The sequence below is a fragment of the Pongo pygmaeus genome, chromosome 17 (genome assembly GCF_028885625.2).
Source record: "Pongo pygmaeus isolate AG05252 chromosome 17, NHGRI_mPonPyg2-v2.0_pri, whole genome shotgun sequence".
NCBI classification, from domain to species: Eukaryota; Metazoa; Chordata; class Mammalia; order Primates; family Hominidae; genus Pongo; species Pongo pygmaeus.
The window spans coordinates 35970896-35996059 of NC_072390.2; the positions used below are offsets into that span (position 1 = coordinate 35970896).

At 43.7% G+C, this 25164-nt stretch overlaps 1 protein-coding gene across 1 annotated transcript; it reads left to right on the plus strand.

Moving 5' to 3' along the window:
- Nucleotides 1-986: 986 nt before the first annotated feature.
- Nucleotides 987-23699, plus strand: SNRPD1 (small nuclear ribonucleoprotein D1 polypeptide). Its single transcript, XM_054460351.2, has 5 exons — nt 987-1102; nt 6991-7276; nt 17577-17653; nt 18599-18790; nt 22524-23699. The coding sequence occupies exons 2-5, from the start codon at nt 7263-7265 to the stop codon at nt 22598-22600; spliced, it is 360 nt and encodes a 119-aa protein (XP_054316326.1). The 5' UTR covers nt 987-1102; nt 6991-7262; the 3' UTR covers nt 22601-23699.
- The last annotated feature ends 1465 nt before the right edge of the window (nt 23700-25164 follow it).

The window sequence follows — 25164 nt, forward strand, 5'->3', positions numbered from 1 at the left end:
TTGACTTTATTTCAGGACTCTTTGATGGTTTTATACTATGAGAAAGTAAAAATCCTAAAAAATTTTTGAGCTAGAAAATAAAAAGTACAGCAATTTAGGATAAATCAACTGACAATGACATTTCAATTTGCCATCTGGGAGACACATCACTACCATACAAATAATAATGCTGGCCCCACATACTTGAGAGGGGATGAGTAGGTGTTAGCCAGATTAAACAACTGTATGTATGAAAGGCTGGAGAGGAAGTAAGCTTGATGAATTGCAAGAATTCCATTTTTGTTTTTCTTTTTTTCTGAGATGGAGTCGCACTCTGTCACCCAGGCTGGAGTGCAGTGGTGCGATCTCAGCTCACTGGAACCTCTGCCTCCTGAGTGCAAGTGATTCTCCTGCCTCAGCCTCTCGAGTAGCTGGGACTACAGGCACCCACCACCACAAGCAGCTAATTTTTTGTATTTTTAGTAGAGACGGGGTTTCACCATGTTGTCCAGGCTGGTGTCAAACTCCTGACCTCCCATGATCTGTCTGCCTCAGCCTCCCAAAGTGCTGGGATTACAGGCGTGAGCCACCACGCCCAGCCCCAAATATTCTTACACTATTGAGGGGAAAAGGGATGGCTTAAGAAGTACGCAGGCCCCTGTCAACCTAAAAGGAAGAGGCTGAAACACAAAATGTGATTTAAAGAGTTTGCTTGAGCCAAAGTGAGGACAGCTGCCCGGAAGACTCAGACACAAGTAAACTTGAATATGAGCTCCTTTTGGCCTTTGTTACAAGCAGGTTTTTAAAGGCAAAAATCCTGGACAGGGAGTGAGCTGATAGAAAGTTGTTTTTCAAGAATTATCATTGGCTTACAGAAATAACATTGATTAGTGATGGACTATGCATTGTTAAGCTATACAGTATGGGGTTTAGTGTCTGGTGTGGCATTAGTAGGTAATTTATAGCTACTTGTAATAATAGTGAACAGTTTTTTTTGTGTGTGACAGGGTCTGGCTCTGTCGCCTAGGCTGGAGTGCAGTGGCACCATCTCAGCTCACTGCAGCCTCCACCCGCCTCAGCCTCCCAAGTAGCTGGGACCACAGACGTGCACCACCATGCCCAGGTATTTATTTTATTTTATTTTTAGTAGAAACATGGGGTCTCAACATATTGCCCAGGCTGGTCTTGGACTTCTGAGCTCAAGGGAGCCTCCCATCTTGGCCTCCCAAAGTGCTGGGATTACAGGTGTGAGCCACCAGGCCCGGCCACAAACAGTTTCAATAGATGAATGAGATGTGTGTCTCGTTTTAATGTTTCTCTGGGCTTGATAAAGTTAAAAAACTCTGATTCATCAAATACAAGTTATTTTCTTTTATCAGCCCAAAGTAGGAAGGGCCTTCAAGATATAGAGAGGAGTACCACCCTATGCTCAGTACTGGGGATGCTGCAGAGAACAAATACATTCAAGTCTCCTTCCTCATGGAGCATACATGCTAATAGAAGAGGCATTCAGTTATTATTATTATTTTTTGTTCTTTTTTTTTTTTCAGACGGAGTCTCGCTCTGTTGCCCAGGCTGGAGTGCAGTGGCGCGATCTCGGCTCACTGCAAGCTCTGCCTCCCGGGTTCACGCCATTCTCCTGCTTCAGCCTCCTGAGTAGCTGGGACTACAGGCGCATGCCTGGCTAATTTTTTTGTATTTTTAGTAGAGATGGGGTTTCACCGTGTTAGCCAGTATGGTCTCGATCTCCTGACCTCGTGATCCGCCTGCCTCGGCCTCCCAAAGTGCTGGGATTACAGGCGTGAGCCACCGCGCCCGGCCTATTATTATTTTTCTTTGAGATGGAGTCTCACCTTGTTTCCCAGGCTGGAGTGCAGTAACACAATCTTGGCTCACTGCAACCTCTGCCTCCCAGGTTCAAGCCATTCTCCTGCCTCAGCCTCCTGAATAGCTGGAATTACAGATGCCTGCCACCACACCCGGCTAATTTTTGTATTTTTAGTAGAGACAGGGTTTCACCATGTTGGCCAGGCTGGTCTTGTACTCGTGACCTCAGGTGATCCACCCACCTGGGCCTCCCTAAATGCTGGGATTACAGGTGTGAGCCACTACTCCTAGCCAAGGCATTTAGTTATTTCATAAATATTTATTGAGGGCATATTAACAAAGCATTATTTTAGATGCTGGAGGTGCTGCAGTCAACAGAAAAGACATAATTCCCTGCTTTCGGTTTCCATTCTTGTATCTGACAATAAATAAGTAAATAAATAATTAAATGCTAAGAAGGAAACAAATATGGTCCTCAAAAAACACTGTACAGTCACACTTTCTGTGATGATGGAAATATTCATATATCTGCATTGTTCAAAAGGGTAGCCATAGACACATATGAGTATTTGAAATGTAGTTACTAGGCCAGGCATGGTGGCTCACGCCTGTAATCCCAGCACTTGAGGAGGCCAAGGAGGGTGGATCACAAGGTCAGGAGTTCAAGACCAGCCTGGCCAAGGTGGTGAAACCCTGTCTCTACTAAAAATACAAAAATTAGCCGGGCAAGGTGGAGGGCCCCTGTAATCCCAGCTACTTGGGAGGCTGAGGCAGAGAATTACTGGAACCCAGGAGGTGGAGTTTGCAGTGTGAGCTGAGATGGTGCCACCGCACTCCAGCCTGGGTGATGGAGCAAGACTCCATCTCGAAAAAAAAGAAAGAAATGTAGTTACCAAAATTGAGGAGCTGAATTTTTTTTTCTTTTTTTTTTTTTTTTTTGAGATGGAGTCTTGCTCATCACCCAGGCTGGAGTGCAGAGGCGTGATCTCGGCTCACTGCAAACTCCACCTCCCAAGTTTCATCAATTCTTCTGCCTCAGCCTCCCAAATAGCTGGGATTACAGGCATGCACCACCACGCCCGGCTAATTTTTTTGTATTTTTAGTAGAGATGGGGTTTCACCATGGTGGCCAGGATTGTCTCGGTCTCTTGACCTCATGATCCACCTGCCTCGGCCTCCCAAAATGCTGGGATTACAGGCATGAGCCACTGCACCCAGCCTGAGGAGCTGAATTTTTAAATTTTATTTAATTTTTTTCATTTTTGAGATGGGGTCTTTCTGTGCTGCCCGGGCTGGCCTCGAACTCCTGGGCTCCAGTGATTCTCCTGCCTCAGCCTCCCAAGTAACTGAGACTATAGGCATGCACTGCAGGGCTGGCTATTTAATTCTAAATAGCAACATTCAGGCATTATTCATTATCTAGGGGCTCATTGATATCATCACAGGTTTTAGTTTTTTAGAAACTCTATCCTTGGCTGGGCACAGTGGCTCCCTGTAATCCCAGCACTTTGGGAGGCTGAGGTGGGAGGATCAATTTATTCCCAGGAGCCTAAGGCTGCAGTGAATTAGGATCACACCACTGCACCCCAGCCTGGGCAACAGAGCAAGATCCTGTCTAAACGAACAAACAAACAAAGAAACAAACAACACTATGTCCTGAAATTGGTTCTTCTCCTGGTTGTAAGGAAGTTCCCAACAGCTCCAGGGGTTACTCCCTTTCCATTCATAACAAAAGAAAAGAACATTCCCTCCAAAGGTCCGATTGGATCAACTTAGATCCCAAACGTACTGTGAACAAGTAATGGAATGGAGTATTAAAAGGGTAGAGTCAGCTTTCTTAGGACCACAAGGATCACCAGAAGAATTTTAGGAACATTTGGCAAGACAAGAGAATAGATGTTGAGAAGGCAACACACAAATATCCGTTTAAGCCTTGCTACTCAAATTCATGTGCATAGAGTAGGGGCAGCTTCATCAACTGAAGGCTTGTTAGAACTGCAGAATTTTAGGCCCCACAACAACCGAATCAGATTTTCATTTTAAAGTTTCCAGGCTGGGCGTGGTGGCTCAAGCCTGAAATCCCAGCACTTTGGGAGGCCAAGGTGGATGGATCATCTAAAGTCAGGAGTTCGAGACCAGCCGAGCTAACATGGTGAAACTCCATTTCTACTAAAAATACAAAAAATTAGCTGGGCTCAGTAGCGAGTGCCTGTAATCCCATCTACTCAGGAGACTTAGGCGGGAGAATCATTTGAACCCAGGAGGCAGAGGTTGCAGTGAGCTGAGATCGTTCCATTGCACTCCGGCTTGGGCAACAAGAGTGAAACTCCATCTCAAACATAAATAAATAAATAAATAAATAAATAAAAATAAAGTTTTGGCCGGGCGCGGTGGTTCACGCCTATAATCCCAGCACTTTGGGAGGCCGAGGTGGGCGGATCACGAGGTCAGGAGATCAAGACCATCCTGGCTAACATGGTGAAACCCTGTCTCTACTAAAAATACAAAAAATTAGCCGGGCATAGTGGCGGGCACCTGTAGTCCCAGCTACTCGGGAGGCTGAGGCAGGAGAATGGCATGAACCTGGGAGGCAGAGCTTGCAGTGAGCCGAGATCGCGCCACTGCACTCCAGCCTGGGCGACAGAGCAAGACTCCATCTCAAAAAAAATAATAATAATAAAAATAAAAATAAAATAACGTTTCCCCAGGTGAGTCCTAAACACATTAAACTTTGATAAGTATTGTCCTTTTTGTTTGTTTGTTTGTTTTGTTTCAGACTGACTTGCTCTTTTGCCAGGCTGGAGTGCAGTGGCACAATCTCCACTCACTGCAACCTCCGCCTCCCGGGTTCAAGCAATTCTTCTGCCTCAGCCTCCCGAGTAGCTGGGACTACAGGCATGCGCCACCACGCCCAGCTAATTTTTGTATTTTTAGTAGAGACGGCGTTTCACCATGTTGGCCAGGATGGTCTCGATCTCTTTACCTCGTGATCCGCCCATCTCGGCCTCCCAAAGTGCTGAGATTACAGGCATGAGCCACCATGCTCAGCCGATAAGTATTGTCTTACAATATCTAAGAGTTCTGTTGATCAGGGATGAAGTCTAGGCTAGAGATACAAATCAAAGTCATGGTTTTGGAGGAGATTACCAGGTTAAAAGAAAAAGTATACATAAAGAGACTACAGCTGCAAGCCAGGAAACACTCTGACATGTATTGGCTCCATAGAGAAGGAGGAACCGGCTAAGGAGATTTAGAAAGAGGAGTTAGAGGCTGGGCATGGAGGCTCTGGGCCTGTAAACCCAGCACTTTGGGAGGCCACAGCAGTGGAATCTCTTGAGCCCAGGAGTTGGATACTAGCCTGGGCAACATAGTAAGACCTCTTCTCTATGAAATGAAAAATAAAATATTAGCTGGGCATGGTGGCACGCACTTGTGGTCCCAGCTACTGAGAAGGCTGAGGCAGGAGAATAGCTTGAGCCCAGACGGTCAAGGCTGCAGTGAGCCCTGATTGTGCCATTGCACTCCTGCCTGGGCAACAAGGCGAGAAACCCTGTCTACAAACAAAACAAAAGAAAACAAGAGTAGTTAGTGGGATAAGGAAAAAGGCCAGGTGAGCTTGGCATCTTGAAACCTGAAAGAGGAAAGGGGAGTGTTTGTGTTAAATTTTGATGAAGCTCACACCCGTAATCCTAGCACTTTGCAATTTGGGAGGCCTAGGTGGGCAGATCACTTGAGGTCAGGAGTTCAGGTCATCCTGGCCAACATGGGGAAACCCTGTTTCTACTAAAGAGACAATAATGCTGGGCACGGTGGCTCACGCCTGTAATCCTAGCACTTTGGGAGGCCGAGGCGGGCGGATCACGAGGTCAGGAGATCGAGACCATCCTGGCTAATCCCGTCTCTACTAAAAATACAAAAAAATTAGCCGGGCGTGGTGGCGGGCGCATGTAGTCCCAGCTACTCGGGAGGCTGAGGCAGGAGAATGGCGTGAGCCCGGAAGGCGGAGCTTGCAGTGAGCCGAGATCGCGCCACTGCACTACAGCCTGGGCGACAGAGTGAGACTCCATCTCAAAATACATACATACATACATACATACATACATACATACTCACATAAAAAGACAATAATTAGCGGGCCATGGTGATGCGCGCCTGTAATCTCAGTTACTGGAGAGGCTGAGGCACGAGAATCGCTTGAAACCGGGAGGCAAGGGTTGCAGTGAGCCGAGATCACGCTACTGCCCTCTGGCCTGGGCGACAGAGTGAGACTCCACCTCAAAAAAATAAAAAATATATATATTTTGATGAGATGTTGAGAAAGATGAAGATTGAAAAGTTTGTCTTATAGATTGGAACTTAAAGTGAAAATAATCCGCTACATTGTGTGATTTTATGTTTTAATTTTTATTATTTTTTGAGACGGAGTCTCGCTCTGTAGCCAGGCTGGAGTGCAGTGGCGCGATCTCAGCTCACTGCAACCTCTACCTCCTGGGTTCAAGCGATTCTCCTGCCTCAGCCTCCCGAATAGCTGGGACTACAGGCGCGCATCACCACGCCCCGCTAATTTTTGTATTTTTAGTAGAGACGGGGTTTCACCATGTTGGCCAGAATGGTGTCGATCTCTTGACCTCGCTATCTGCCCGCCTCGGACTCCCAAAGTGCTGGAATTACAGACTTGAGCCACAGCCCATTGTGTGATTAGCTTCAGGTACATTAAGCAATGCTAAGGTTCCTGGTGTTGGAACAGAATCAGCATAATACTTTGGGCTTCTCTAAGACTTTCTTTGCCTTCAGTGAGGAATTTGTATTAGGTGCTGCACTCACAGTGCCCTGCTGTTCAGAAACGTGATGGTGACAGTACTTTTTTTTTTTTTTTTTTTTGTGAGACGGAGTTTCGCTCTTGTTGCCCAGGCAGGAGTGTAGTGGTGCGATCTCGGCTCATTGCAACCTCCGCCTCCCGGGTTCAAGCGATTCCCCTGCCTCAGCCTTCCGAGTAGCTGGGATTACATGAGCCCGCCATCACGCCCAGCTAATTTTTTGTCTTTTTAGTAGAGAGGGGGTTTCACCCTGTTGGCCAGGCTGGTCTTGATCTCCTGACCTCAGGTGATACCCCCACTTCGGCCTCCCAAAATGCGACAGTCCTGTTAATTGGATTTAATCTCTTCGAATCTCCCTCTCTTGCAGGACATTTTTTTCCTAGACCAGCCCTCGATACCCTCAGCCGTCGCAAGGCAACCTCCAGCCGCCAGGGGCCGCAGTCGCGCTCCTCGCGGCCGGAAGAGAGTGCGGCCCAGCGCAGCCTCGGCGTTTCCGCCGTGCGTCTGCAGTGCTCCGCGCGCTCCTGACGTCCGGAGCCCCTGGAGTAGGCGCTTCCGGCCATTCATACTGCAGTCGGTCAGTGTTCGGTTGAAGGATTCTTTGTGCTATCGGACCCAGGGGGTGACGGCGCCGCTAGGATGAAGCTCGTGAGGTGAGGGAGTGACCAAGCAGCTCTGGGGGCTGTGAAGGGAGGGCTTGGCCCGGAGTCCGGAAGGCTGGGCTCTCCCAGTTGCAGGAGGCGGGAAAGCCGCGTGTGCGCGGCCTGCTAACGGCCGGCCTTACTGCGCCCGCAGCTCGTGCTCGGGCCTGGGCTTCCGCCTGGGTCGTTCGCGGATCCCGCGTGTCTTCCAAGAGGTTGGTATAAAGGCCGAGCCTTTTCTTCCCGCGTAGTGACTTAGAGGCTTTAAAGGTGCAGCGCCTCCTGGGACACATCTCCCTCTTACAGTTACTCATTTTCTTTTTGAGTGGAACTCCCCAGTCCTACTTAAGAGTACTTAGAAAGCTGTATGAGCTGATCTGGAAACAAACCTGTTTGCAAAATATTTTAAATCGGAGAAGGACTTCTGGCTTCACAAGTTTTTGTTTTTTTTTAAATAAAGACGGTGTCTCACTTTGTTGACCAGGCTGATCTCGAACTCCTGGGCTCAAGCTTTCTGCCCGCCTCGCCCTCCCAAAGGGCTGAGATTACAGGTGTGAGCCACCGCGCCCGGCCGATTTTTAAGTTTATCTTTTGATCCTCCTTAGACGTATGATTGATTATTTCCACCTCTATTTCCCTTTAAGGTAGGCTTTTTATTTAGGAAAATCTCCCAATATAGGGCAGAAATTATCACAACGTAATTGTGGCTGATTACCCAGATAATATATAGTTTTATTTCTTAGGAAATAAATAGACCCTGTCAGTTAGGTGAGTCTTCTGAAGACTTGTTTACTGATGTGAATAATTCCAAACTACCTGCAAGTAGATTTGGTTTTGGTGTTTTTCCTTGAGACTAAGCCTGGAACAGAGGCAGACGTTTCTAATAGCTAAGCCAGCAATTATAAATATTTAGCTTGTTTTTTCCTGTTGAGTCAAGGATTGTCAATGTCTGCTAAATAGTTATTGGGCACCTGTTACATACTAGGCGCTGGTAATAGAATTTTTTAAAAGGCAGAGTACCTGCCTTGTTGGAGTTTTCTGGTTAGTGAGGATGACAGACAAGTAGATAACGTCTGAAATAGCGTTTGTTTGAAACATTTTAAATAACACATAAAAGCCTTCAACATTCAGGAAGGAGGCCAGGCGCAGTGGCTCACGCCTGTAATCCCAGCACTTTGGGAGGCCAAGGTGGGTGGATCACTAGGTCAGGAGTTCTAGACCAGCCTCACCAACATGGTGAAACCCCGTCTCTACTAAAATTACAAAAGTTATCCGGGCGTGGTGGCGCGTGCCTGTAATCCCAGCTACTCAGGAGGCTGAGGCAGAAGAATCGCTTGAACCCAGGAGGCAGAGGTTGCAGTGAGCCGATATAGTGGCACTATGCTCCAGCCTGGGCGACAGAGCGAGACTCCGTCTCAAAAAAAAAAAAAAAAAAAATTATATTCAGGGAGGAGTTGGTACAAAAGACATTTAAGGTTAATTTTTGGTATATTCTTATTTGAACTATAACTTTGGATAGGAAGTGGTAGACTTTAAAGTGCATTTTTTAGGCTGGACGCGGTGGCTCATGCCTGTAATCCCAACACTTTGGGAGGCTGAGGCAGGCGGATCGCCTGAGGTCAGGAGTTCAGGAGCTGCCTGCCCAACGTGGTGAAACCCATTCTTTCGAAAAAATACAAAAATTAGCCGGGCGTGGTGGCGGGCGCCTGTAATCCCAGCTACTCAGGAGGCTGAGGTAAGAGAATCACTTGATCCCGGGAGGTTGCAGTGAGCTGAGATCGCACCACTGCACTCCAGCCTGGGCAACAGAGCGAGACTCGGTCTCAAAAAAGGAAAATTACATTTTTTGAAATTTCTCCATACCTGCCAATCTGAATCTTAATCTACTCATAGTTCAATTTTGTGTAATACACCTTGGATTCCATTTGTTCCCTTTAAAGATACTGCATGTTATGACAATTTTCCAGTAATTTTTAATACCTGTACTGAATCCTGTTTTGTGTCTTAGGTAAAATATAGAAACAAATTTTTTTTCTTACTAGAGAATGTATTTTTCCTCCAGAAAATGATTGTTTGACTAACTGGTTTGCATTTTCAGTAGACTTATTTCTGTATCTCAGTTGGCAGCATTGTCATCCTTATTCTCACTGTCACCCTAACCAAAAACCTGGGAGGTGAGCTTGACTTTTTCTCTCCTGATGTCCTTGACATTTGATACATTGCCAATTTTGCCAGTTTTACCTACTTCATAAAAGTGGCCCACATTATCCTGTTTGGTTTTTGGGTTCAAATAGTGTGTTTTGATACCGAGGGACACTGCGTTACTATTTGATATCCAAGTTTCACTAAGTAGAAAGAATTCAGACAGTGAAAGATTCATCTGAAAATAATTTGAATCCATTTGGTTCCTGGGCTCAGTTAGGGAGGGATAATTGTGTATTTGTCCTGCCCATAGTAGCCTCCTTTCATTCCAGTCACCACCATTGAGGTTCAGGCCCTTTTTATCCCACTCATGGATTTTTGTTTTCCTTCTTTAAGGTAAATATCTTATACAATGAAATGCAGTGTATATTTCCTGCTATTGAAAAATGTAAACACTTTTGTAACCTAAACCCGTATCAAGAGAAGTAACATTACCAAAACCTCAGACAGTTTCGTCAAGCCTTTCCCAGGCAACCTCTGGCTCCATACCTCTAGATGCAACCAGTTTCTTCCACCATAGATGAATTTTGCCTGCACTAGAATTTCATATATTTGGAATCACAAAGTATTTTTGTGTAAAACTTCTTTTACTCACATGTTTTTGAGATTCATCCACATTGTGAAGTGTATCAGTAATGTGTTCATTTTTATTACTGGATATTAGTGCATTGTGTGTTTGGAAGTTCTGTATTTTAGGCCGGGCGCAGTGGCTCCCGTCTGTAATCCCAGCACTTTGGGAGGCCGAGGCGGGTGGATCACCTGAGGTCAGGAGTTTGAAACCAGCCTGACCAACATGGTGAAACCCCGTCTCTACCAAAAATACCAAAAAAGTAGCTGGGCGTGGTGGCAGGTGCCTGTAATCCCAGCTACAAGGGAGGCTGAGGCAGGAGAATCCCTTGAACCCAGGAGGTGTAGATTGCAGTGAGCTGAGATCACGCCACTACACTCCAGCTTGGGCAACAGAGCGAGACTCCGTCTCAAAAAAAGAAGAAAAAAAAAAGCTCCATATTTTAAAAAATTACAAGAAAAGAAAATAAAAAGTTATGTATTTTGTTTACAACTACGTTGAATATTCTTCAGGTTTTTGGAGGGAAACAAACTTTCGTGGGTAAATACTCAAGAGTGGAGTTGATGGACTGTAACATAGTTATGTGTTTAGCTTTATAAGAAATTTCCAGACCATTTTCCAAAGGTGTTGTACCATTTTACACTTCCATTAACAATATATTAGAATAACAGTTGGTCCACATCCTCACCAGTATGTGGTGGTGTTTGCTCAGTCTTTAATTTTAGCCATTTTAGTGGGTATGTAGTGGTATCTCCTTAGGGTTTAGTTGGTTTTTTGCTTGTTTATTTGTTTGTTTTTGAGGCGGAGTCTAACTCTGTCACCCAGGCTGGAGTGCAATGGCATGATCTTGGTTCACTGCAACCTCTACCTCCCAGATTCAAGTGATTCTCCCACCTCAGCCTCCTGAGTAGCTGGGACTACAGGCGCCCGCCACCATGCCCGGCTAATTTTTTGTATTTTTAGTAGAGACGGGGTTTCACTGTGTTAGCCAGGATGGTCTCAATATCCTGATCTTGTGATCCGCCTGCCTCGGCCTCCCAAAGTGCTGGGATTACAGGCATGAGCCACTGCGCCTGGCCCAGAGTTGTAGGAATTAGATCTGTGTCCTGGATACCAGTTCTTTGTCAGATGTGTTTTCTCTCAGTGTGTGGTTTACATGTTCATTTCCTTAATAGTGTCTGTCTTCTTGTCGCCCAGGCTGGAGTACAATTGTGCGATCTCAGCTCACTGCAACCTCTGCCTTCCAGGTTCAAGCGATTCTCCTGCCTCAGCCTCCCAAGTAGCTGGGAGTACAGGCGCCCGCCACCACGCCTGGCTAATTTTTGTATTTTTAGTAGAGACAGGGTTTCACCATGTTGGTCAGGCTGGTCTCGAACTCTTGACCTCGTGATCCATCCGCCTTGGCCTCCCAAAGTACTGGGATTACAGGCGTGAGCCACCGCGCCTGACTGATCGATTTTTATGTATCTGGAACTCTTTAAGTCTTTTTTTTTTTGAGATGGAATCTTGCTCTGTTGCCAGACTGGAGTGCAGTGGCGCACTCTCAGCTCACTGTGACCTCCACCTCCCAGGTTCAAGTGATTCCCCTACCTCAGCCTCCCAAGTAGCTGGGACTACAGGCATGCGCCACTATGCCTGGCTTATTTTTTTGTATTTTAGTAGAGATGGGATTTCACCACATTGGCCAGGCTGGTCTCGATCTCCTGACCTTGTGATCTGCCTGCCTCGGCCTCCCAAAGTGCTGGGATTACAGGCGTAAGCCACCGTGCCCAGCCTATATCTGGAACTCTTGGGCTCAAGTGACTATTATCCATCTTGGATTACTTTTGGAAAATGGTGTTAGGGGTCCAGGTTCATTTTTTTTCTGTATGGATTTCCAGTTATTCCAGCATCATTTGTTGAAAACATCCTTTGCCTGTTACACGTCTTTGGCACCTTTGTAAAAAATCAACCATATAAGGCCAGGCTTGGTGGCTCATGCCTGTAATCCCAGCACTTTTCGGAATCCAAGGCAGGCAGATCACCTGAGGTCAGGAGTTCGAGACCAGCCTGACCAACATGGCGAGACCCCGGCTCTACTAAAAAAAACCAAAAAACAAAAATTAGCTGGTTGTGGTGGCGAGCGCCTGTAATCCCAGCTAAATCAACCATGTAAATGTGGGACCAGAAATAGATCTGTTTGCTTGTATTGTTTCATTGATCTATTTGTTGTTCCTTATGTCTCGATTACTGTAGTTTTAACTTGTATGTGTACTGTTCTAGTCACATAATTTGTCTTCCTAGAGATTATACTTTGGTCTCTTGTCCTTCTAAAATCTGTTTCTGAACATTTGCCCTAGGTTGTCTTTTAAATGTGAATATGAGCCTGGTACTCCACTTCATTGATGAAAATCCTTCAGTAGCTCTCCTAGAGGAATTCTTTAACAGAGCTTAGGCTTCCCATGAAAGGAACCTGCCTAACTCCTCTCTATTCATAGGACCTTAAATATAGAACTTAACATTTCATTGGCCAGGCGTGGTAGTTCATGCTTGTTATCATAGCACTTTGTGAGGCCGAGGCAGGCAGATCACTTGCGGTCAGGAGTTCGAGACCAGCTGGGCCAACATGGTGAAACCCCGTCTCTACTAAAAATACAAAAATTAGCTGGGTGTGGTGGCATGCGCCTGTAGTCTCAGCTACTTGGGAGGCTGAGGCACAAGAATCTCTTGAACCCGGGACGCGGAGGTTGCAGTGAGCTCAGATTGAGATTGCGCCATTGCACTCCAGCCTGGACAACAGAACGAGACTCCATCTTAGTATCTATAATTACTCTGTGTCTTATGCTGTGTTTTTTCTTTTGTTTCTTCTTGCTGCATATTTCCAACTTTTCGGGCTTCTTACTAGAAGTCTGCTAATACCTGACTCCCTTCTCCACATGCTACAATATACTCTTAGTAAAAAACCTGTGTGTAGCTGGGTGCAGTGGCTCACGCTTGTAATCCCAGCACTTTGGGAGGCCAAGGCAGGCTGATTGCTTGAGCTCAGGAGTTTAAGACCAGCCTAGGCAACATGGCAAAACCACATCTCTACAAAAAATTTAAAAATTTAAAAAATATTAGCCGGGCATGATGGCATAGTCTCAGAAAAAACCTAAACTAAAAACCTCTGTAAAAAAAAAAAAACAAAAAAACCTCTGTATATCTCTATTGCTTTCTACAACTTAGTTATTTTTACGTATCTTTTATGTATCTGAGCCACTGCGCCTGGCCACATAAGGTTTTTTTTTCCTTTTATTTATCTTCTTTGCTTCCAAAAAATGATTTGAAGAACTTTTATAGTAAAAGTTCTTACTAACTGGGATAGTAAATTCGTGTAAAAGATAAAAACAAAAACTTGATAATGGGAGGAAGCCATTAGTTCAGAATTCTAGGCTTTTCTAGTTATAATTGATTGTTAAATTCTCTGGTGAAATAAAGTGTTACCAATTCATTGAGAGAAACATTTTCTTGATGTCATATATAAAAAGAGATTCAACTCATGAGTCTTCTTAAAGTTTGAGGCTTGTTACATCCCAGACCAAGTAATTTCTTTTTTGTGATGGCTGTCTATACCACTAAAAAAAAAAGAAATTTAAAAAAGACATTTTAAGGTTGGTTTCCCTTTATTCATTGAAACATTTCAGCCAACATTATTCAGTGCCTATTAGAGTCTAGGATTAGATATAGAGGTTACGATCCCTACCCTCAACAATAGTCTAGTGCGGGAGGATAATAGGTTATCTTATGTGTACCATTTAGTGTGATAGATGATAGGATCTATTAATTCAAAGTATATATTATAGACCAAAAGTTTTTATATGAACTGTGTATTGTATGATAGTGTGGGGTTCATTTTCTTAGATGTGATTGTGAGATTATGGTTATATAGGAGAATGTCATTAGAAAATGCATGCTGAAGTGTCGTAATGCCTACAGCTTTGAGATGGTGTGATCAGTTTTTTTTGGTTTGTTTTGTTTGTTTGTTTTTTTGACAGAGTCTCGCTCTGTCGTCCAGGCTGGAGTTTAGTGGCGCAATCTTGGCTCACTGCAACCTCTGCCTCCCGGGATCAAGCAATTCTCCTGCCTCAGCCTCCCCAGTAGCTGGGATTATGGTCGAGTGCCACCAAGTCTGGCTAATTTTTTTGTATTTTTAGCAGAGACGGGATTTCACCATGTTGGCCAGGCTGGTCTCGAACTCTGACCTCAGGTGATCCGCCTGCCTCGGCCTCCCAAAGTGCTGGAATTACAGGCATGAGCCACCATACCTGGCGAAGACTGTCTTTAAAAAAAGGGCCAGGCCTGGTGGCTTATGCCTGTAATCCCAGCACTTTGAGAAGCCAAGGTGGGCTTCTGATCACCTGAGGTCAGAAGTTCGAGACCAGCCCAACTGGTGAAAACCTGTCTCTACTAAAAATACAAAAATCAGCCAGGTGTGGTGGCAGGCGCCTGTAGTCCCAGCTACTTGGGAGGCTGAGGCAGGAGAATTGCTTGAACCCAAGAGGCGGAGGTTGCAGTGAGCCAAGATCATGCCACTGCACTCCAGCCTGGGCGACAGAGCAAGACTCCGTCTCAAAAAAAAATAGAATTTTTAAAAAAGACAGAGTCTTGCTCTGCCACACAGGCTCCAGGGCAGTGACACAGTCATGGCTCATTGCAACCTCAAAGTCCTGGGCTCTAGCAATCCTCCCACCTCAGACTCCAAGGAGCTGAGACTACAGGCATGAGCCAACAGGCCCAGCTAATTTTTTTATTTGTAATTTTTTTGAGATGGAGTCTTGCTCTGTCACCTGGGCTGCAGTGCAATGGCATGATCTTGGCTCACTGCAACCTCTGCCTCCCAGGTTCAAGCGATTCTCCTGCCTCAGCCTCCTGAGTAGCTGGGATTACAGACCTGCACCACCACACCTGGCTAATTTTTTGTATTTTTAGTAGAGATGGGATTTCACCATATTGGCCAAGCTGGTCTCCAACTCCTGACCTTGTGATCCGCCCACCTTGGCCTCCCAAAGTGCTGGGGTTACAGGCATGAGCTACGTGCCTGGCCAACTTATTTATTTATTTATTTATTTATTTTATGTAGAGACAGGATCTTGCTTTGTTGACCAGGCAGGTCTCGAACTCCTGGCCTCAAGCGATCATCCCACCTTGACCTCTCAAAGTGGTGAAATTACAGGCATGAGCCACTGCACTGGCAATTGACAATATTTGTAAACCCTTTAACTTTTCTTCCTCTACAAAATTTTATAAAAAGGGGAGAACAGAAATCTAGATGAAGTGAGAAGTGGATAGATTGTTCATTATATATTATCAAGGCAACTGGCTATTCAGTTGGGAAAAGTAATAAAGACAGATTTGTGCCTTACACTGCATAAAAAAGATCAATTCCAAGTAGATTAAAACTCTAAAAGTAGAAGAAAATAAGACACTATTTTTTTACAATCTTTCCTAGGCAAATTATGTATCCCAGGAGGATGAACAAATTCAAAACATAAAAGTGAAAAAAGTTTGTGTGACTAAAGAAACCATAAACAACAAACTTGAATGACTGGCAAACCAGTAGAAAATAAAAGAAAAACTCAACCTAATTGAGAATATGTCAATAATGTGAACGGGTAATTCGCGGAAGAAATAGTTTTCCCATATTAATGAAAAGATATTCAGGCGGGGCGCGGTGGCTCAATGCCTGTAATCCCAGCACTTTGGGAGGCTGAGGTGGGCGGATCACGAGGTCAGAAGATCAAGGCCATCCTGGTTAATATCGTGAAACCCCATCTCTACTAAAAAAAAAAATGCAAAAAATTAGCCGGGTGTGGTGGCGGGCACCTGTAATCCCAGCTACTCAGGAGGCTGAGGCAGGAGAATGGCGTGAACCCAGGAGGCAGAGGTTGCAGTGAGCCGAGATTGTGCCACTGCACTCCAGCCTGGATGACAGAGCGAGACTCTGTGTCCAAAAAAAAAAAAAAAAAAAAGAAAAGAAAAGATAATCTCACAGGTAATTAAGGAAAAGCAAATTTTTCCCCCATCAAATTACCAAAATTTGAAAGACTTATAGCAACTTGTGTTGGTGAGTGTTTGCATAATTGGGTTTGTAATGGGAAAAAAATTAAACCAAAGTAATGTCCATCAATGGGGTAATAAATTTTGACATTTCCATATAGTGGAATACTTTCCAGTTCTTAGAATGTTATTTTGTTATTTTGGCTTTTTTTGAGATGGAGTCTTGCTCTGTCACTCAGGCTGGAGTGCAGTGGAACAGTCTCACCTCACTGCAAACTCCACCTCCTGGGTTCAAGCGATTCTCATGCCCCAGCCTTCCAAGTAGCTGGGATTACAGGCGTGCGCCACCATGCCTGGCTAATTTATTTACTTATTTATTTATTATTTTTTTTTTTTGAGATGGAGTCTTCCTCTGTCCCCAGGCTGGAGTGCAGTGGTGCGATCTCGGCTCACTGCAACCTCTGCCTCCCAGGTTTAAGCGATTCTTCTGCCTCAGCCTCCTGAGTAGCTAGGATTACAAGTGCACGCCATCCTGCCCAGCTAATTTTTGTGTTTTTGTAGAGATGGAGTTTCACCACGTTGGCCAGGCTGGTCTTGAATTCCTGACCTCAGATGATCCGCCCGCCTCGGCCTCCCAAAGTGCTGGGATTATAAATAGGCATGAGCCATCATGCCCAGCCTCAGTTCTTAGAATGTTTTGTATGTTGAAATGGAAATATGTCCAATATAAACTGCTAAACAAGGACTACAAGTTATAGACGTGAATAAAATATGACCCAATTTATGTAAAAAGAAATCTGTATATGTGCTTCTGACTGCATATAAAATGATCTGGAATAATATTCCTACATACCCACGGTGCAGGGAGTTAGGAAGGGAGATTTTTACTTTATAGGCATTATAATAAGCTTGTAATCTTTTTACCAACTGTAATTCTTTTTTTTTTTTTTTTTTTTGAGCTGGAGTCTCGCTCTGTTGCCCAGGCTGGAGTGCAGCGGCGCAATCTCGGCTCACTGCGAGCTCCACTTCCCGGGTTCACGCCATTATCCTGCCTCAGCCTCCCGAGTAGCTGGGACTACAGGTGCCCACCACCATGCCCAGCTAATTTTTTGTATTTTTTAGCAGAGATGGGGTTTCACCATGTTAGCTAGGATGATCTCGATCTCCTGACCTCGTGATCCACCTGCCTTGGCCTCCCAAAGTGCTGGGATTATAGGCGTGAGCCACTACGCCTGGCCTATTTCTTTTTCATGGTTTATAATGAGTCTAAGATCTTGTATGTCTGGAATTCAGGTTTGAGAATTAGAAATGTCCAAATGACAGTTTATGTTAGTATTGTTGTGTTCCTTCATAAAGGTTGAGGATATAATTCAGGAAAGCTGAAATTGTTATGCAGATTATTGATAGGAATTGATGCAGATAGCATCTAGCAAATTTTCAACATCGAGATGTTTCACCCTTTCACCTTAATAAATGTGATTTTAAAGTGTTACAGGTAAAAATTAATGGTTTTATTCCTATTTATAGATTTTTGATGAAATTGAGTCATGAAACTGTAACCATTGAATTGAAGAACGGAACACAGGTCCATGGAACAATCACAGGTACGGAGGTTGGACTGCTTTTGTAACATTTTTTTCTTCTCTTTTACCTAGCCAGAGTTTATTTTTTGATTGCTTAATGAACATTATTGTAATACAGATCATTATTCTTTTGTCTGAATTATGTAATTTTTTTTTTTTGAAAGTTTTGCTCTGTCACCTGGGCTGGAGTGCAGTGGCACGATCTCAGCTCACTGCAACCTCTGCCGCCTGGGGTCAAGCAATTCTCCTGTCTCAGCCTCCCGAGTAGCTGGGACTACAGGTGCCCGCCACCATGCCCGGGTAAATTTTTTTTTTTAGACGGATTCTCACTCTGTTACCCAGGCTGGAGAGCAGTGGCACAATCTCAGGTCACTACAACCTCCGCCTCCCGGGTCCGGGTTCAAGCAATTCTCCTGCCTCAGCCTCCCAAGTAGCTGGGGTTATGGGTGCATGCCACCACACCCAGCTAATTTTTTATATTTTTGGTAGAGACGGGGTTTCATCATGTTGGCCAGGTTGGTCTCGAACTCCTGACCTCATGATCCATCTTAACAAAAGCAGTAACAATTTTTATATACAGAGAGAAGCAGAAACAAAGGTGAGGATAGTTTGGTGGAATGGGGATTATGAGGAAGTTACAAAGACAGTGGGAGAAACATGAAAGAAATACCTGTCAAATCAGTAATGAGCCTAAAGCCCAGTCAGGGTTCTTCCATGGCTTGCTGCATTCACTTCTGTAAGCAAAGCATTAGTGTGCTAGGAAAAATCTCTAGGAAGGAAACACTGCTGATTTATACTGACATTCCCCCATTTACCAGTTGCACATGTGCTAAATTGTGTCATAGAAAACTTGCACTTTGTAGAAGAACACTATTCTTTTGTAGTTCAGTATTTACTGTGGCTCAGATTAATTAGTTGCCTTAACTTGTATCATACTAATAACTGCCCAATTATTTTCCTCTTTAGGTGTGGATGTCAGCATGAATACACATCTTAAAGCTGTGAAAATGACCCTGAAGAACAGAGAACCTGTACAGCTGGAAACGCTGAGTATTCGAGGAAATAACATTCGGTATTTTATTCTACCAGACAGTTTACCTCTGGATACACTACTTGTGGATGTTGAACCTAAGGTGAAATCTAAGAAAAGGGAAGCTGGTAAGTTTGAAGGATTATAAACATTTTTGTGAATGCTAATCCTAATCCACACTATTCATAATATAGATATTTGCAAACCACACAAGTGTCTTTGTTGTTTAATATTTCCTATAATATGTATTGTAATTCTTGGTGTTGCTATTAAAAACATTGAGCAGCTGGACGCAGTGGCTCACACCTGTAATCCCAGCACTTTGGGAGGCCAAGGCGGGTGGATCACAAGGTCAGGAGTTCGAGACCAGCCTGGCCAACATGGTGAAACCTCGTCTATACTAAAAATATAAAACTTAGCTGGGCGTGGTGGTGGGTGCCTGTAATCCCAGCTATGCAGGAGGCTGAGGCAGGAGAATCGCTTGAACCCAGAAGGTGGAGGTTGCAGTGAGCCGAGATCTCACCACTGCATTCCAGCCTGGGTGACAGAGCCACTGTCTCAAAAAAAAAAAAAACAACAAATATTGATGCAGTCGGGCAGGGTGGCTCACACCTGTAATCCCAGTACTTTGGGAGGCAGAGGCGGGCAGATCGCCTGAGCTCAGAAGTTCGAGACCAGCCCGGGCAACATGGCATGAACTTTGTCTCTACTAAAAATACAAAAATTAACCAGGCATGGTGGCAGATGCCTGTAATCCCAGCTACTCGGGTGGCTGAGGCAGGAGAATTTCTTGAACCCAGAAAATGGAGGCTCCAGTGAGCCAAGATTACGCCACTGCACTCCAGCCTGGGTGACAGAGTAAAACCCTGTCGCCAAAAAAAAAAAAAAAAACTACAACAAATTAAATAATGAATCATGAGTCTTCATTTCAAGTTTGTCATAGTCTAGTGTTAGGGAGTTATTTAAAAATTATTGGTTTGGGCCAGGTGTGGTGGCTCACGCCTGTAATCCCAGCACTTTCAGAGGCTGAAGCAGCTGGATCACAAGGTCAGGAGTTCAACATCAGCCTGGCCAAGATGGTGAAACCCCATTTCTACTGAAAATACGAAAATTAGCCAGGTGTGGTGGCGGTCATCTATAATCCCAGCTACTCGGAAGGCTAAGGCAGGAAATTGCTTGAACCTGGAAGGCGGAGGTTGTAGTGACCCGAGATCATGCTGCTGCACTCCAGCCTGGACGACAGAGAGAGACGTGGTCTCAAAAAAAAAAAAAATTGTTGGTTTGTTGTTTGTTTGGTAAGAGACAAGATCTCATTGTGTTGCTCAGGCTGCAGTGAAGTGGCATGATCATAGCTCACTGCAGCCTCAAATCCCTGGCCTCAGGCTGTCTTCTGCGTTGGCCTCCCAAATGTTTGGATTTTTTTTTTTTTTGAATAAACATTTATTTTCTTTCTTTAAAAAAAAAAAAAGAAGAAGAAGCTGGGCGTGGTGGCTCACGCCTGTAACCCCAGCACTTTGGGAGGCCGAGGCAGGTGGATCACCAGCCTGGCCAACATAGTAAAATCCCGTCTCTACTAAAAATACAAAAAATTAGCTGGGCGTGGTGGCGGGTGCCTGCAGTCCCAGCTACTTGGGAGGCTGAGGCAGGAGAATCGCTTGAACCCGAGAGGCGGAGATTGCAGTGAGCAGTTGTTTTCTTAATTTATCTTTCTTTTTTACAGATATGCACCACCAAACCTGGCTAATTTTTTATTTTTTGGTAGAGACAGGGTCTCCCTATGTTGTCCAGGATAGTCTTGAACTCTTGGTCTCAAACAGTCCTCCTGCTGTGGCCTCCCAAAGTGCTGGGATTACAGGTGTGAGCCACCATCATACCTGGTCCATTTTCTTTTCTTGGTTATTTTTTATTTTTTATTTTTTTTTTGAGACAGAGTCATCCTCTGTCGCCCAGGCTGGAGTGCCATGGTGCGATCTCTGCTCACAACAACTTCTGCCTCCCAGGTTCAAGCAGTTCTCTTGCCTCAGCCTCCCAAGTACCTGGGATTACAGGTGCCCAGCCCTTTTTTTGTTGTTGTTGTTGTTGTTGTTGTTTTTGCAACACCCCTCCAACTCTGTTTTTCCCCCCATTTTCTTTATTTTTTTTAACACTTCATTTTGAAATAATTTTAGACACAAAAAGTTGCAAAAATAGTACAAGGAATTCCCATACACTTTTCACCAAGATTGTCTAAATGTTAAAATCTCATATAACTACAAAAAATTAGAAATTTTACATTGATGTGGCACTACTGTATTATCTAGAGACCTTTCTCACATTTCTCTGATTGTTCCTCTAGTGTCCTTTTCCTGGTCCAAGATCCAATCCAGTACAACAGGTTGCATTTAGTTGTTATGTTTCCTTAGTTTCCTTTAATGTGTATCAGCTGGTTCTCCTCAGTTTTCCTTTTGTGACCTTGATATTTTGTAAGAGTATATGGGCCAGTTATTTTGTGTAATGTCCCTTAATTAGCATCTTAAACTTACTATTTATTGCTTAGAATGGTAAGACTAGAATCAGTGTGTACAAATTTCTAATGTGGCCAGGTGTGGTGGCTCACACCTGTAATCCCACCACTTTGGGAGGCTGAGGCTGGAGGATTGCTTTGGCCCACGAGTTCGAGAGCAGCTTGGGCAACAAAGGGAGACCTCGTCTCTACAAAAATTTTAAAAATTAGCCAGACATGATGGTTTGTACCTGTAGTCCCAGCTACTCAGGAGGCTTAGGTGGGAGGATCACTTGAGCCCGGGAGTTCAAGGCTGCAGTGAGGTGTGATTACACTCCAGGTGGGACTACAGAGTGAGACCCTGTATTTAAAAAAAACAAAAAACAAACAAAAAAAACCCACACATTTAGAATGTGACTGACTTCTATGTCAGGATTTTCTAATATTCTTAGCTGTCTGAAGATGAAATAAGTTTATTTGGGTGATGAATTCCCTATCACCATGATACTCAACTAGAGTTAGGATGACCCAGTAGGGATATTACTATTTGGATTAAAGCACTAGATTATGTGTAGGTCAAATGAGTTTTAATTTTCTGAAGAGTTAATAAGATTGTGATTTGATGTAATAGATTTAAACTTTCGGCCGGGCGTGGTGGCTCACGCCTGTAATCCCAGTGCTTTGGGAGGCCGAGGCAGGCAGATCCGAGACCATCCTGGCTAACACGGTGAAACCCCGTCTCTACTAAATATACGAAAAAATTAGCCGGGCGAGGTGGCGGGCGCCTGTAGTCCCAGCTACTCGGGAGGCTGAGGCAGGAGAATGGCGTGAACCCCGGGGGGCGGAGCCTGCAGTGAGCTGAGATCCCGCCACTGCACTCCAGCCTGGGCAACAGCGAGACTCCGTCTCAAAAAAAAAAAAAAAAAAAAAAAATAGATTTAAACTTTCCTGGTTTTGAATTAACTTGCTTGGATTTTATTCAGTTACCAAAACTCTGACATCAAGGTGATCATGTTCTATTCTGTGATATAGATCTTCCCTTTTTTTGTGAGGTTCAAATCATTTTATAGTGAATTTGAGACATGATATAAAGAAAAAGTATTTTTAAATTTGACACATTTCTTAGTAAATAAATTGAAATGAAACAAATAATAATCTCCCTAGGTCTTTAGTTCTTGGTTCTGCATGATAATGTGTTGGGAGGTGGGGGGAATCTGAAGTCTAACACATTTAACAGAAGCTAGTTAAACTTTATTTACTGTAGCTACTAATAAAGAGCTATAAACAGGGAAAGGTGTGTGTGTAAATGTTGTTTGTGGTGTCTAGGTAACATTCATGTAGGAGAGAATTGAACTTGGTTTGTTTTTCTTTTCCTTCAGTTGCAGGAAGAGGCAGAGGAAGAGGAAGAGGAAGAGGACGTGGCCGTGGCAGAGGAAGAGGGGGTCCTAGGCGATAATGTCTCTCAAGATTTCTAAGTCATATGGGATTTGGGATATTTTTTGTACAGGTTGTGTTTGTTTATGTCAGTTTTTAATAAACATAAATGTGGGACAGAGCTGTCTATTTAGTATATCAAAGTTTTAGTAGTTTCCTCCACATTTACGAAATTACCACAGTGAGAGCTAAGCATTTCTACTGGGCAGTTTCATTTTTAGATGATCAGGTTTTAAGTTTTTGAACTAAAATTTTTCTTTTTCTTTTCATGATGAATAAGGTTAAAAGAAAAGCCTTAGACAAATTAAATTTGGCAGAGTTTAATTGAGCAAAGGACAATTCACAAATCAGGTAGCCCCTGAACCATAATAGGCTCAGAGGCTTCAGCCCAGCTGCATAGTTGAAGATTTATGGACAGAAGGAAAGTGATGTATGGAAAATGGAAGTGAGATAGAGCAACAGCCGGATTAGTTACAGTTCAGCGTTTGCCTTATTTGAATATGGTTTGAACAGTTCGCTGTCTTTGGTTGGCTGAAACTTAGTGATTGGCACAAGAGTAGGGTACCGTCTGTTTACACATGCAGTTAGGCTACAGTTCTATGTACTGAGAAACCTTTAAGCTGAACTTGAGATATGTAAAGAGACTTTAGGCTAAACTTAACAATATATATAGAATATATACCTTCTACTTCACATGCACTGAATATGCATTTTATTGCTTTACTCTTCATTCTGTGGCACCTACCCACAGGGGAAGTAAGAAGTTCGTTTTGGTATTTCGGAAACTAAAGTCCTTATGGGATGGAGTCTAGAATTGATTCTCCTTTCCTGAGTTTTACTCCACAGAGTCTTAGGTACCTGGTAAAAAGTTGTCTTCTAAATTAAGGGTCATTACTTTGTTGTCTAGCTGCTAATGTCTTGTTTCTTTTGCTTTTTAATCAGTTCTCAATAGGATATAGTTTTATGTTTTCCAAGTTATAATTTGGAATTAATGGTCACTAGATTATCAGTTATGAGCAGTGTTAAAATCTGTTAATGTGTAATGTACCTGTCAGTGCCTCCTTTATTAAGGGGTTCTTTGAGAATAAAAGAGAAAAGACCTACTTTGTTTGACAGCAAAACTGTTCTAATTGTTAATAAGGATTTTTAAAAATTGTTTTTAATTTGTTAAGCTTAGAAAAAATGTCTCTCAGTGCATCAGTTCTTTGTAAAGCTTACTACCAAGTATTTATATGCTAAGGAAAACAACTGAGGATGTGGGTGGTTTAAATCTGTATTTTCATCATGTATGTGAGTTTTTATTTTGTTTTTTAAGTAAAGAAATTTTCTGCAAAGATTGTTACCTTAAAAAAGTTTAGCCCAGGCGTGGTGGCTCACCCTGTAATCCCAGCACTTTGGGAGGCCGAGGCAGGTGGATCACGAGGTCAGGAGTTCAAGACCAGCTTGGCCAAGAGGGTGAAACCCCATTTCTACTAAAAATACAAAACTTAGCCAGGTGCAGTGACAGGTGCCTGTAATCCCAGCTACTCATGAGACTGAGGCAGGAGAATTTGCGTGAACCCAGGAGGCGGAGGTTTCAGCGAGCCGAGATTGTGCCACCGCACTCCAGCCTGGGCGATGGAGTGAGACTACGTCTCAAAAAAAAAACTGAGAGAGAGATATATATGTATTTATATAAATATATACTAATAGATACATTAGTATACATGTAGAATGTACCTGTCGTACATATTAGATATATAAATTTATATATTGGTATAAATACTAGATATATATATTTTTTAAGTATAAGTATCTTACCTCATCAAGTAAATTCAAATGCTTTTTGATTTTTCCACAGTTGATATTCTGTTTTTTTTGTAAGTCATTGAAGTTATGTAGTAATTAGCTTTTTTTCCCCCACAAATTATTGGCAGTGGTCACCCAGTTTTATTACAGGTTCTATGATCCAAAAAGGGATGTATGAAATTCATGATGATTAAGACAATTTTTTTTTTCTTTCTTTCTTTCTTTCTTTTGAGACGGAGTCTTGCTGTGTCACCCAGGCTGGAGTGCAGTGGTGCGATCTTGGCTCACTGCAACCTCTGTGTCCCGGGTTCAAGAGATTATTGTGCCTCAGCCTCCGGAGTAGCTGGGATTATAAGTGTGCGCCACCACACCCAGCTAATTTTTTTGTATTTTTAGTACAGATGGGGTTTCACCATGTTGGCCAGACTGAAGATAATTCTTTAATAGTAAATATATTAAAGGTGAGTTGGCTTGACAAGATACAACCAATATGTAATTTTTCTCCATACCTTTTTTTTTTTTTTTCCTAGAGACAGTCTTGCTCTGTTGCCCAGGCTGGAGTGCAGTGGCGTGATCTCGGCTCACTGCAAGCTCCGCCTCTTGGGTTCAGGCCATTCTCCTGCCTCAGCCTCCTGAGTAGCTGGGACTACAGGTGCCCGCCACCATACCCGGCTAATTTTTTGTCTTTTTAGTAGAGACGGGGTTTCACTGTGTTAGGATGGTCTCGTTCTCCTGACCTCATGATCTGCACGAGGCCTCCCAACGTGCTGGGATTACAGGCGTGAGCCACCGTGCGTC

Excerpts from the sequence above, each read along its gene's own strand:
- SNRPD1 (XM_054460351.2), top strand. Across the intron at positions 17,654-18,598 it reads GGTCCATGGAACAATCACAG|GTGTGGATGTCAGCATGAAT; the intron begins GTACGGAGGTTG and ends TTTCCTCTTTAG. Across the intron at positions 18,791-22,523 it reads ATCTAAGAAAAGGGAAGCTG|TTGCAGGAAGAGGCAGAGGA; the intron begins GTAAGTTTGAAG and ends CTTTTCCTTCAG.